The sequence below is a fragment of the Microtus pennsylvanicus genome, chromosome 20 (assembly GCF_037038515.1).
Source record: "Microtus pennsylvanicus isolate mMicPen1 chromosome 20, mMicPen1.hap1, whole genome shotgun sequence".
Classification (NCBI taxonomy): Eukaryota; Metazoa; Chordata; class Mammalia; order Rodentia; family Cricetidae; genus Microtus; species Microtus pennsylvanicus.
In genome coordinates, this window is record NC_134598.1 from 10,830,595 (window position 1) to 10,844,756 (window position 14,162).

The 14,162-nt window shown below is 41.8% G+C and overlaps 1 protein-coding gene across 2 annotated transcripts in view; it reads left to right on the forward strand.

Annotated features, from left to right (window-relative positions):
• The first annotated feature begins 125 nt into the window (after window positions 1-125).
• Window positions 126-14,162, forward strand: part of Sarnp (SAP domain containing ribonucleoprotein) — a 56,728-nt gene continuing 42,691 nt past the window's right edge. Inside the window, exons 1-2 of one of the 2 annotated variants that reach the window (XM_075954697.1) lie at window positions 126-321; window positions 9,213-9,312. In XM_075954697.1, the coding sequence (XP_075810812.1) occupies window positions 286-321; window positions 9,213-9,312 (136 nt within the window). In that variant the 5' untranslated portion in view covers window positions 126-285. The remainder of the gene's footprint in view (window positions 322-9,212; window positions 9,313-14,162) is intronic. The other variant, XM_075954696.1, reaches the window with a different exon arrangement.

Sequence of the window (14,162 nt, forward strand, 5' to 3'; positions counted from 1 at the left end):
GAACAGAATCCGCGCTGTCCCCAATTATTGGTTGGTTGTGCAATGGGGACGTGCAATTGGTCAATTTTTCTATCGTTAGGCTAAGCAAACCCCGCCCTTCCCTGGATCCAGCTTTTCAGTGAGTCCTGGAAAGTGGCCAAGAGGCGTGAGAGCGTCGCCGCAGTTGGCCAATGGGAAGAACCGTTGGTGTGAGGTCGGAGTAAGAGCGACGGCGATTGGTTGACGGAGCCTAGACCCCTGGAGGCGGGGGCAGCGCTGGGTCTGGAGGAGTTAAGGCGCAGCAAGATGGCGACCGAGACGGTGGAGCTGCACAAGCTGAAGGTACCGTTACGCGGGGAAGGCTGAGGTGGGATTTTCTGGAGCCCGAATCCCGCACGGGATCCTGCGCCGCCTTCTACGTGTTTTTCTTTTAGGCGCTTGTACTTCTTTCCTGGCTTCCGTTGTAGTTTTGTGCCTCCTTTCTTAGGCCTGCCCTAAACCCCGTTTCTCCTCAGGATTTTATTGCTGTCTTTACCTGTTGTTTCAGCCCTCTCCTCATTGCTGTATTATCTCTCATCCTTTCTCACCTTTCTCCTTTCTCATTAGATTTGCATTACGTCAGTGTCCTTCCCCCGGGGCCCATGCGGACCCCAAATTAGGTTTTCTTCTCAGATTGATGTGTTCCCCTCTCGTCCCACGACCGAGATTGCTCAGTTAGCATATATCGGCGTTTTTGCATGTATGCCTGGACATGTCGCAAACATAACCCAGAAGATGTCTCCATTCCCTTTTAACTAGGTGGGGTTACGCCCCCGTACTGGAATTTTGAAAGCAAGGAGAGGCCTTAAAATGGGTTTACCGGTGGAAGCGTGGGGCAGAGGCCGCTCAAGAGTTTGTAAAATGACGAAAACATTAGCCCTAAAAGTTTTTTTTTTTTTGAGTTTTCTCTGGAAAACTGCCCTCTCCTGAGACTGTTTCCCTCCCCCTACAGAGAACGGATAGCTGTAGGATTTTGGAAATATATGAAGTATGTTTGAAAACGTTAGGATTTTACTTTTGCTGTCTGTCATTGGGAAGGACCCCCCGGGTCTCTTGGTGTTATTTTTGTTTGTTCGTTTGTTTAAGATCTATTTTTGTTGTGTACATGTATGCGTCTGTGGGAATGTGTGGTGCATGCCCGAGGAGGTTAGAAGAGGATGTTGGATCCCTGGAGCTGGAGTTCCAGGCAGCTGTAAGCAGCCTGATGTGGGTGCTGGGAACAGAATTTGGTCCTCTACAAGAGCAATAAATGCTCTTAACCGCTGAGCTATCTCTCTGGCACTCCTTGGTGTCACTTCTTGCTGACATTCTGAGCCACAGGACCTATTTTGAGTTGTAAATTTTGGTAATCATAGTACTTTTCTTATATGTAGACTTACACTTCTATGATTAATCTTTTTGGGAAGAATTAAGAAACTTTGTTGATTATTGTTTGTTTTCACAAGTATCTTTGCTGTTAAATGTTTTGGTCACCTTATCCTGGGAACCTGGTTCAAATCAAACTTAGTAAAAACTAAAAATTTATATTTGTTTATTGAGACAGGATCGCAATATGTGGCTCTAGCTGGCCTGGAACTCACAGAGATCCTCCTACCTCTGTCTCTGATGTGCCACCATGCCTGTTTTTCTATTTTCTTGTTGTTTTATTTGTTGCATTGAGATGATTTTTCAAAAATATTAGTTTATGAGTACGGGTGTTTTGTTTGTATGTATGTCTGTGTGCCTGAAGAATCACAGCCAGTTGTTAGTCTCCACGTGTGCTGGGAACTGAACCTGACTCCTCTCAAAGAGCAGCCAGTGCTTCTAACTGTTGAGCCATTTCTCCAGCCCTGAAAACTTTTGTTTTTTTTTTCTTAGAGCTTGATAATTGTGTCTGAAGAAATGGTTTAGTGGTTAAGAGCTCTTGCTCTCCTGGAGGACCTGAGTTTGGTTCCAGTCACCTGAACACCAGCTCGAAGGAATCTGATGCTCTCTTCAGGTGTCCTCAGACACCTGCTCCTGTCCTCCCCCCCAACATTTCTTTTTTTTTTTTTATTATGTATACAATATTCTGTATGCCTGAAGGCCAGAAGAGGGCGCCAGACCTCTTTACAGATGGTTGTGAGCCACCATGTGGTTGCTGGGAATTGAACTCAGGACCTTTGGAAGAGCAGGCAATGCTCTTAACCACTGAGCCATCTCTCCAGCTCCCCCCGCAACATTTCTAATCTTGAAAAAGCCTTCGTAATTTTTGAGTTTTTTTGTCTTTCTTTAAAAGATGTAAGTGAAGTGTGTGTAGAAAAAGTCCTTATAATTTAGTTTTTTCAGGGAACATTACCTTTTTTGACAGCAAATGTTTCTTAACTATTGGATCTCAACTTCATTAGTGGGTTTTTATGTTATTTTAGTTTCTGGAATGAATTTTCAGTGGTTTCCTAATGATTATCTGAACAAGTAAGAAAAAATGTAGCAACTACCTCATTTTAGTTATCTGTATGAGTTCTGTACTGTTGTACATGTTACAAAGTATACACAGAAAATTAATTTGTAGGTGAAAGAGATTAAAAATTAGTGAGCTATCTTGATATTTTCTTATTTGTACCCTTTTGAAATCCTGGAATAAGTCACTAGTTAGAACTAGTTATGACTTTCCTTTATGGATTTGCACTTGTTTAAGGAGTTCCTCCTTCCATCATATTGATATTTGCATTTGATTGAGTGAATCCCATCTGTGTCTTCCGACCTGATCTCAGTACTATGTAGATAGGAGCACATGAGGCGCTCCTGAGGGCCAGAGCAGGGCTTACTCTTTAATCACGGTTGCTTGTCTTTGCTTTCTCTCTAGAGCACTTCTTAAACTTTTGGAGGTCACAGATATCTTTGAAACTCTGATGAAAGGTATGGACCTTCTCCCCAGAAAAAGGCATGTACAATACTTTGCATGCGATTTAAGGGGCTCCATAAAATTACCTTTTAGCCCTGAGGAGTCCATAGACCTCTGGTTAAGAACCCATATAAATTCTAGCTTTGAAGACAATGTTAGGCTCTAATGTTCATCTTGATTTAATAGTCTGACGTTTTGATTTGACTTAGACTTTTTACTTTATTTAGTTTATCTTTGAGACAGTGCTTCTCTGTGTTGCTTTTGCTGGCCTGAAACTTGATACATAGACACTAGGCTTTCCTAGAACTCACTGAGATCTGCCTGCCTTCATATCCCAGTGCTGGGTTTAAAGGTAGGTACCATGTTACCCAGCTTATTTAGGGTTTGTTGGTTTGTTTGTTTGTTTATTTATTTATTTTATTTTCGAGACCGGGGTTCCGTAGCTTTTGGTTCCTGTCCTGGAACTAGCTCTTGTAGACCAGGCTGGCCTCGAACTCACAGAGATCCACCTGCCTCTGCCTCCCGAGTGCTGGGATTAAAGGCGTGCGCCACCACCGCCCGGCTGATTTAGGGTTTTTAATACCTAAAAAAAAACCCAAAACAAACAACAACAACAAAAAACCCCAGTTTCCACTTGGTGGTGGTGGTGGTGCACACCTTTAATCCCAGTTTTTGGGAGGCAGAGACCCGCAGATCTCTGATTTCAAGGCCAGCCCGGTCTATAGAGTGAGTTCCAGGACAACCAGGGCTAAACCCTGTCTTGAAAAACCAGCCAACTAACCAAACCCTGAAAAACCCTCCAAGAACAAAAAACAAACAAACAAAAAACCAAAACCAAAAAAACCCAAAACTCCATAAGCCCAACTGTTTTAGCTAGGCTTAGGGGACCCAGCACTTGGGAAGCAGAGGTAGGTGGATCTCTATGAGTTCCAGGCTAACTTGGTCTACATAGTAAGTTCCAGAACACCCAGGGTGACAGGGAAAGACCCTGTCTCAAAAAGAAAAAGAAAAAAAGGCTCTTTTTATTTTTATAAAGAGAAATTGGTGACTTTAGTTCAGAAGAAAGGAACAAGGTTTAAAGCATGAAGGATAAAAATGTCTGCATTGATACATAGAGTCTATATCAAGTGCAAATTTCTGAAAATTTTGTGACAATATAGGCATTCTGACTCAGTTGGAAAGACTGACTTGTAGTTGGGAATGTCTTGAACTAAACTTATAATTAATCATGCTAAAAGGAACTCTACGGTGGAGGGAACCAGAGGTCGATAATAGTGTCTAATGTCATAGTATTGTGTTATTGAAACTTGTAAATGTTGTTGCTAATGATTTGGAAGGTTAGTGAAGCTGACTATAAAAGTAAATTGGAGTGTTGTTGTAGAGGGTGGGGTTCTTGTTATTGTTTTTTTTTTATCTTATGTGTTCCTTTGTATGAATGTGGATATGCACATTTGTGAAAGTCAGAGAACAATCTCTAGTGTTATTTTCACGTACCACCTTGTTTGAGACAGGAGCTCTTGTTCCATTTTGCCTATGCCAGGCAGGTTGGCCTTCCAGCTTGTGAGGATTCTTCTGTGTCTCCTCCTGTCTCAGTGTAGGAGTGCTAGGATTACATGCTACCTTATCTGATTGTGTGGGCTCTGGGGATCCCAGCTTGGGTCCTGCTGAGCTGTTTCCAAACCCTCTTTTATTTTAGGTTGAGATGGGGCTTCTCTCTAACCCAGTCTAACCCTAGACTCAAGGTAATCCTTAATTCAGAAAGAGCCTTCTCTCTGTAACAGCTCTGGATGTCCTGGAACTCTGCAGACCAGGCTCACTTCAAACTCAAAAAAATCCGCCTGCCTCTGCCTCTGCCTCTTGAGTGCGGGATTAAAGATGTGCTCCACCACTGCCCAGCCTCACATTCTTTTTTTTTTTTTTTTAAATTTTAAATTACATTTATTTGTGTGCGTGCGTGTGTGTGTTAGGGTGAGTTGTGCCATGTCATACATTTGGAGGTTAAAAGAAAACTGTCAGAATTTTCTCTTCCATGTGCCCCAGATCATCAGGCTACTTTGTGTAAACACTTTTAATCTCAGCACTTGGGAAGCAGAGGTAGGTGAATCTCTGAATTCGTTGTGGCCAACCTTCTCTATATAGTGAGAGTTCCAAGATAACGAAGGCATTATATAGAGAGACTCGGTCTCAATAAAAGAGACCATTTTTAAAAAACAAGACTTTTTTTTTAAAAAAATAAAATAAGAACAGAAAATCAAAAGAAACAAAAAAACCAGGGTCAAGCCAGGCAGTGGTGGTTCATACCTTTAATCCTAGGAGGCAGGAGTTGTGATAGCTATTCCCTCATAGTCAGAGGCAGGTGGAATTTCTATGAGTTCAAGGTCAGCCTGGTCTACAGAGTGAGTTCCAGAACAGGCAGGGCTACGCAGAGAAACCCTGCCTTGAAAAGACAACAAAATACCAGAGTTGCTATGTAGCCTAGGCTGGATTGTGACTCTGTTGTTTAGGCTGCCTGCTTCTACCTATGAGTGCTAGGATTATAAGCATGAGCTACTACACTTGGTTTACTTGGTTTACTACTTTAGATTTTCATTTTTCATAATTGTTTTATAAAATTGGTTCTGGTATTCCCATTTTTTTTTTTTTTCTAGACAGGGTTTCTCTGTGGTTTTTGGAGCCTGTCTTGGAACTAGCTCTGTAGACCAGGCTGGTCTCGAACTCACAGATATCCGCCTGCCTCTGCCTCCCTCCCGATTGCTGGGATTAAAGGCGTGCGCCACCACCGCCCGTCCCATTTTAAAGATAAGAAAACTGAGGCACAGAAACTATAAATTACTTTGCAGTAATACATAGGTGTAGGTGGTAAAGGTAGAATTTAAACCTAGCTTGTTTTTAGTGTGGAGCTCAAGACTGAGCTCCATCTCTCCAACCCTCAACTAGTTTTTATGTTATTGGAGAGTTGATTCTTTTTGTTTGTTTGTTTAGTTTGGTTTGGTTTTTGGTTTTTTGAGATAGGGTTTCTTTGTAATTTTGGAGCTTGTCCTGGAACTAGTTCTTGTAGACCAGGCTGGCCACAAACTCAGAGATCCGCCTGCCTCTGCCTCCCGAGTGCTGGGATTAAAGACGTGTACCACCACTCCCCGGCAAGAGTTGATTCTTAAATAGAAGATTTCACATATATACCTACTTATTTTTATTTTTTGAAATAAGGTCTCATAACTCAGGCTTATCTTAAGCTCATTATCTAGTTGAGGGTGCCTTGGTCTTTTCTGATTCTTCAGCTTCTATCCTCTGAGTCCTGGGATTACAGACATGTATGTGCCATCTCCTCCAGCTCATACATAGCAGGTAGTCACTTCTGCTGAGTTATACTCCTCTTCTTAAATTTAAAGATATTTCTTTTAGTTTTTAAGATTTTAATATAATCACATCATTTACCCCCTCCTTTACCTCTTTCCAGACTCTTCCATATACCCCCTTTTTCAAATTCATGGCCTCTTTTTCATTAATTGTTGTTACATGTGTGTGTCTTTCTCTCTACATAAACACACCTAAATACATAAGTACAACCTGCTCAGTCTGTATAATATTCTTTATTTGTGTGTTTTTGGGGTTGTTATGCTGGTCTCTGGGGAAGACTGTTCTCCCACTCTCAGAACTCCTTAGTTGCCAGTAGTTCATTGTGAGCTGTTGAGGTTCCTGGACTTGCCCCTCCCTCCGTGTTAGTGTGTTTGTTGTCAGCTCTTGTTAGGCAGTCATGTTGAGACTTTAATAGTGCAGCTCCTGACATTCCTAGGAGACATAACAGCACAACAAACTTTTAAAAATTGTTTTTAAATTAGTGTCTGTGTATGAGCATTGTGCATGTGATTCAGGTGACCAAAGGGGTCCAAGGAGGAAAGAAGAGGTTGTTAAATTCCTAGTATAGCAGGAGTTACAGACAATTTTGAGACTTCTGATGTGGGTGTCTTCTCTCCTAGTTCTGTCAGTTACCCATCAGTATTCCTTCTATAGTCTGTAAGGTTGGTAAGTAAACATTTTTACTGATTGAAAAAGTGTGTATCTGGTAGAAATGGAGACAGTTTGTTAAGAAAAAGGGAGACACGTCTGACAATGGAATGGGTGAGAGAACTGGGGTAGTCCACAGCTCAGAAACCCTGAATCCCCAGTTCGTGGCCCCTTATAAATCACTTATGTAGGAGGTACCTGCTCCTACATTTGTATGCTAAGTGCATTTCTCAGGAGTGCTCTGTTCCTTACAAGATAATCCTGATGAGCTAGGATTTCCAGTCTTTTTGCCATCTGGCATCTTTCATATGTTAATATTTCAAATTTTTTATTAGCATATATTGTTTATAAATGAAAAAATGAGTTTCATATGGTATCTTTATACATGTACATAATGTATTTTGATCATATTTAGGTACCCCCACCTTCTCTTGCCCTCTTCTCATTCCCACTAACCTTCTTTCTCCTCCCAACTAGTCCCCCTTTTACTTATGTAGTTGGTTTTTTTCCCTATGATCCAGTGAGTTTTCATTATGGCAGGGGCACTTACTGTTGGTTACACCACTGAAGAAATCCCCCATAGGCCATTAACTGTAAACCCTAAGAGAGGATCCTCAGAATGCCCTTGCTCTTGCATGGCAAGGAGTTGATGTGGTCTAATTTTGTGCAGCTCTGTCATGGGAAATCATAGCTGCTGTGTGATTTAAAATGTGTAATAGGACTGTGGTATATATAGCTCTAGAGGTAGAGTAATTGCTTATCTTTCATAAGGTTCTGGACTTGATGTACAACATAGGAACAGCACAGTAAAAACCTAAATATTATAGACTATGGGAGGGTGTTGAATTTCTTTTTGTAGTGATATATTTAACTAAAGGAGAGGTCCTTTAGTTAGTTCATTGTTGATATTAAGCCAGCTGAACTTCTAATTCTGAAATGATTATTTTTATAGATGCATATATGGTATATGTAATAGCACTTTTGGAATAATGGGTGTTTATTAGTCAATTTTCTACCATTATGGCAAAATACCAGAGGTTGTACTTTCCTTATTTCCCAATCTTGGAAACTGAAAGCCCCAGCAGCGTAATGTTGCTCTGGTAACAGCCTTGTAGTAGATGACGTAATGGTCGCAGCAGTTTTGAGGAACTGAAAGCCAGAGGTGAGAGTTTAGGGCAGGGTCCCATGTAATGAATCCAAGCTGACCTGGGTTGGTGTTGAACTCCTGGTCTCTCTGCCTCCACATCCTGATTACAGGCCCATACCAGGCCACCTGGGATTACAAGCCCATACCAGGCCACTCTTACTCATTTATATGAACTCATTGTTTGGAGAATTAGCCTAAAGAACTGTATTAATTCCTTCCTAGGATGAAGTTCCCAGTAAGCTCCACATTTGGGGCGGGGGGGGTAGGGTGGATGTTTTTGCTGGCCTTAAAATCTTGATCCTCTTGCTCCCACCTCACAATTGGTAGGATTACTATGGTGTGCCACTTGATCAAGCTGCTCTGCCTTTTTTTGTTTGTTTGGTTTTTTGAAACAGGGTTTCTCTGTAGCTTTGGATCCACCTGGAACTTGCTCTGTAGACCAGGCTGGTCTCAAATTCACAGAGATCCTCCTGTCTCTGCCTCCCAAGTGCTGGGATTAAAGATGTGCACTACTACTGCCTGGCAAAATGTCTTTTCAGTTTAATTTTTTTAATATTTATTTTATGTATAATGGTGATCCATCTGCAGCACACCTGCATGCCATAAGAAGGTATCAAATCCCATTATAAATGACTAGGAGCTGCTATATGGTTGCTGGGAACTGAGCTCATGACCTCTGGAAGAGCTGCCAATGCTCTTAACTGCTGAACCATCTTTTTAGCTCCTGTTGTACTTTTTAATAGTCCCAGCACGACTACACTTAGGACCAAGCTTCAGACACAGAAACTGTGTTGGGAAGACCCGCTACTACCATACTGTAAAACCATAGCTGGATGGTAGGGAGAATCTGCCATTAGGACACTGGATTTTCTGATTGAAGATTGATTTTTTTTTTCCCTCCCTCCATGTTGCTGATAGAGTAATCTTTTAGAACTGTCTCCCCTTAATTATTAAAAAAACAATCGTTCAAATAGATTACAATTTTATTTTAGTGTGTGTATGTGTGTGTGTTTTCCCAGTGTTGTTGAAGGGAAAGTAAGCTACCTTTGTGGATTTAGAATCTTGGTCAGGGATAGTACTTGCAATTGGGAGCTGACCTTCATCATCATCATCTTTTCCTTGTGAGAACCATCTCTTTTCATTCATAGGAGTTAAAAAAGTTGTTTTTTTTTTTCCCAGCTTGCTGAACTAAAGCAAGAATGTCTTGCTCGTGGTTTAGAGACCAAGGGAATAAAGCAAGATCTTATCAATCGGCTGCAGGCGTATCTTGAAGAACATGGTGAGCACTTTGTGGAGGGAACATGATGTGGGTAAAGCAGTAAGTTTCAAGTTCTGACACTGAAAAGATTTCTTCCTTTCTTAGGTCTAAATTAACAACATCAAGAAAACTTTAAGAGATGGCCATGGTGGCTCATGCCTCTAATCCTTGCCCTTGGGAGGCAGAGGCAGGAAGATCGCCTCAAATTTAAGGCTAATCTCAAAAAAAAAAATCAACAACAAAAAATACTATTGGGCTGATTTGGATGTGATAGTACATGTAATTCAGTACCCACTAGACTGAGGCCTGAAAATTAGGTGTTTGAGGCCAGCGTAGGTCATCCAGAGCTACATAGTGAGACCCTGTCTCAACAAAACAAAACTGTGTGTGTGAATTAAAATATTTTTGTTTTATACTAAAGTGATAAGAACTTGTCATGTTACTTACTTGGCTGTGATTATTTTAGCATGTTATTTAAAAATCAGCCTGTGAAAGGGAATGGAAAGGTGGCTCAGTGATTTAGTGTTCGTTGCTCTTGCAGAGGACTTGGGTTCAATTCCAAGCACCCATATGGTGGCCTTGCAAACCATCAGTAACTCCAGTTCCAGGAGAATCTGGTGCACATGATGTATATTCATAACATGCAGGCAAAATACTCATAAAGTAAGTAATATTTTAAAAATTAGCCAGTCCTGTAAGCTAAGCTGCTTGAGAGGCTAAGGCAAGAGAATCAAAGTTTGAGGCACAATTAAACAACTTAGTGAGACCATACCTTAAGAAAACACACACACACACACACACACACACACAAAATGCTATTATTAGTTAAGAGTTTGAAGGCTTTAATTTATTTTGTGCAAAAGTTCAGTAAATATGTTTGCACAGTTACTGTTTACATAGCCAAGCGTTTATCTTTTGCAATATCAAAGACAAGCATCTGGTCCCTTGAAATCCTTAACCTAGGTAATCCCTGGTTCCTCCTAGACCTCATGTCCCCCAATTCTACCTTGAAAATAAATAGCCCCACCTCGCAGAAGGTGCATATCTTCATCCCATTTTGTACACTTCTTTTTTTTTTTTTTTTTTTTTTTTTGGTTTTTCGAGACAGGGTTTCTCTGTGGTTTTGGAGCCTGTCCTGGAACTAGCTCTTGTAGACCAGGCTGGTCTTGAACTCACAGAGATCCGCCTGCCTCTGCCTCCCGAGTGCTGGGATTAAAGGCATGCACCACCACCGCCCGGCTTGTACACTTCTTTTATGATTTTTATTTATTCTCTTTTATTTCCAGTCCTCATTTCGCTTCCTTTCAATACTCTTAGACACCCATTCTTATGTATTTGATATATTCAAGATACATTTAGGGGCTGGAAAGATGGCTCAGTAGATAAGAGCATTTGCTGTGCCAGCATGAGGCCCTGTATTTGAATCCCAACACCCATGTAAAAAGCTGGATTTAGTCTTAACAAGCCTATGGGTGCTGTGGGTGGTGAAGACAGGAGGATTCGTTAGGCTGCTACACCAGACTAGCTCCAGGTTCAATGAGATCTCCCATCTCAAAGGAATAAGGTGGGAAGTAGTCGAGCAGAACACCTTACGGGGCCTCCACATCTGCTCTTGTACACATGCATCACATACATGCTCATACAAACACATAGACTCAGCATACAAAGTAAGATATGTTGCTTAATATAATATTTTAATTTCTATCATTGGTAATGAGCTCATAACCTTTATGTCTCACTTTTTTCTCTGTTTTTATTTTTTTGAGGGTTGTATGTATGGGGGATCTGGGTAGATGATGTAGTGGGTAAGGGCTCTTGCTGGGTAAGCATGTGGACCCGAGTTTGGTTCCCTGATACCCAAGTGGGAGTTGTGTTGTAGTTTAAAAAGCGACACATGAGAGAAAGATGCAGTGTGACAGAGCTCACCTGGAGGGGTTTTCATTAAGGGAAAGGGAATGGAGAAAGGGGGAAGAAGGGGGAGACTCTGGGTGCAGGAGCTGCAGAAGAGAAGAGAGAGGCGAGGCGAGGGGGCAGGTGGGAGAGAGGGAGAGGAAGAGAATAGAGAGAAGTAGGCAGAGTTTCACCTTTTAAAGGGATGGAGTAACTGCCTGTCATGTGTGCAGGGGTGACGCACTCTGCCAGGTTCCCCAAAGTGCAGGGCCAGATGTACCTGGATATTAACATTCCTCCCTTTTTATTTATTAAAAAAAGGTGGGACTGGGTGGTGGCGGTGCACACTTTTAATCCCAGCACTTGGGAGACAGAGTCAGGGATCTCTGTGAGTTCGAGGCCAGCCTGGTCTATAGAGTGAGTTCTAGGACAGGCACCAAAGCTACACAGAGAAACCCTGTCTGGGGGGAGGAGGGACCCACAAATGAAACAAAACAAAAAAATGCAAAAACAAAAGATGAGAAGTTAGGCATGGTAGGTTAGGGAAATGAGGGCCCTGAGTTCTTGAGACTGCTTCCTGCTATTTGTGGGTATCGAAATCTTGGGGAGAGGGGACCTGAGAAAACTGGGAAGCTGGCCATGTCCTGGAATAGCTGGTTGTCTTGCCACTGTCCAGGCTCCATGGAACTGTCCAGTGCCTTTTAGACTTGGTGAAGTGCTGACAGAAGAGAGGACAAGGTTAAGTGTAGGGAAAACAATTTTCTTAGGTTCTGGTAATTGAGGGGTACACATCTGACCTGTTTGAGGTAAATCCAAGTCAACTTCCTGGAACATACAAGAATTCTTTGGATTTGTGAAAAGGTAAGTTTTAAGCACATTAGAAATGGCAGTATACGCACACCTGAAATGATTTGGGTTGGAAGCATTGACACTCTTCCTTCTATCCAGAAAACCATGACATGTTTTTAGCACAATGAAAAGCACCTTTTAAGTCTATAGTGTTAGAAAACAGCCAAAGGGAATTTAAAATCCCAATCTTGTAGTTATGATCATATAGTGAGTGATAATATGATTTTAGTATTTTCCCAGAGCTAGATTAAGCTTATCAGAATTCCATCAGTTAATGGGTTAAGTCTATGAATTTTGGAATCTTAAAATAACAGTAGCACAATGAGAGAAATCTGGCAATTGCTTCATTTTTTAAATGTCTCAAAGCACTTTCTCCTTATCAGTTAAGCTTATCTTTACATAAGTGAACCTTAAAGCACCTGTTCCTTTCACATCATCATGGCATCACCTTAACACTCAGGAGACACAAGTGGGGTTGATTACCGAAGGCAGTCGTGGTACCTCTGAGGTGCTGCTGGTTCTCACCATCCGAACATGTTTGGTAGGTAGTCTGGCGCCTCCAGCTCTGTGGCCAACAAACAGCTGGTAGTCCAGCAGCAACTAGCTCATTGGTTTGGTTAGAGGATTTGATATGTTATTGGGGATATATAGAAAGGGAATTGATGAAGCAAACTAATTCGTGTAAACAGAAGGCAGAGCAGCCTGGTGAGGGGGGAGTCGGGAAGGAAAGCATGTGGGGTTCCCAGTCCAGCATGGATTCTCATTCTTCTGAAATTGGAGACAGGGCACTTAACCACAGTGTCCTCTGAAACTTAAGGGAACAGGGTCTTGTTGGAATTGCCTACCTCTGCCTCCTAAGTGCTGGGATTAAAGGTGTGTGCCACCACCACCTGGCTAATTTGTTGGTCTTAATATACTTAATATACTTTTTTCCATGAAAAAGTTTAAATGTCTCTGTTTAGACTGTCTTTGCTCCTGATTCTAGTCCCCCCCCCCCACACACACAAGTGCTCAAATTACAGGCATGGGGCTACCTTGTTGGTTTTAAACAAATATCTTTGTCATTGATCTTTTATGTTTTTTCCCCTTGGTGTTCTTTAGTAGTGTGTAATTTGAAAATAATTTTTTCACCTATTTTGGTGTGTGTGTGCATGAGAACGCATGTGCGTGTCCAAGGAATCCAGTAAAAGGTGTCAGATTCCTTGGTGCTGAGATTGCAGGTAGTGTGAGTTGCTTGATTTAGGTACTGGGATCTAATTAGCAATAAGTACTCTGAACTTCTGAGTCACCTCTCAGTACCACTGTGTTTGCTTGCTTAACTTTTAAAGAGCTCCTTCCCCACTAAGTCCCTGGTGTTTTGCTTGTGAGCAACTAATGACCAAGGCATCTTTCAACTTTCTATTACTGTCAGAGATACTTTCTGTATTATTCTGTAACACACTCTTCATTTATGTGCCTGTCCCTCGCTCTCCCTCTCACTAACTCACTAGAGGTCGGCCGTGAGAACTGCTGTTAGGAGCCCTCCTCCTGGTCATTTCAGTCAGCCTCTGGCTCTGCCTGGCTACCAAGGTCTGGCATTACAAGGATCTACCACCACATGCTTGACATTTTTATGTGGGTTCTGGGACTTGGACTGAGTTATCTTTACACCATGCATACACACACACACACACACACATCTTTTCTGTTGCGTATTTGAGACAGGGTGTTATATAACCTCAGTTGGCCTCTGTAACTGAGAATGACTTTGTGGTTTTTTTTTTTTTTTTTTTTTTTTTTTGGTTTTTCGAGACAGGGTTTCTCTGTAGCTTTGGAGCCTGTCCTGGAACTAGCTCTGTAGACCAGGCTGGTCTCGAACTCACAGAGATCCACCTGCCTCTGCCTCCCAAGTGCTGGGATTAAAGGCGTGCGCCACCATCGCCCGGCCTGAGAATGACTTTGAATTTACTGATTATTTGCCTCTATCTCCCAAATGCTGGGATTAGAGGGCATGCACCACCAAACTCTGTCCAATTAGTTTTATTTTTAATTTTTTTTTAATTTTTTTTTTTTTTTTTTGGTTTTTTGAGACAGGGTTTCTCTGTGGTTTTGGAGCCTGTCCTGGAACTAGCTCTTGTACACCAGGCTGGTCT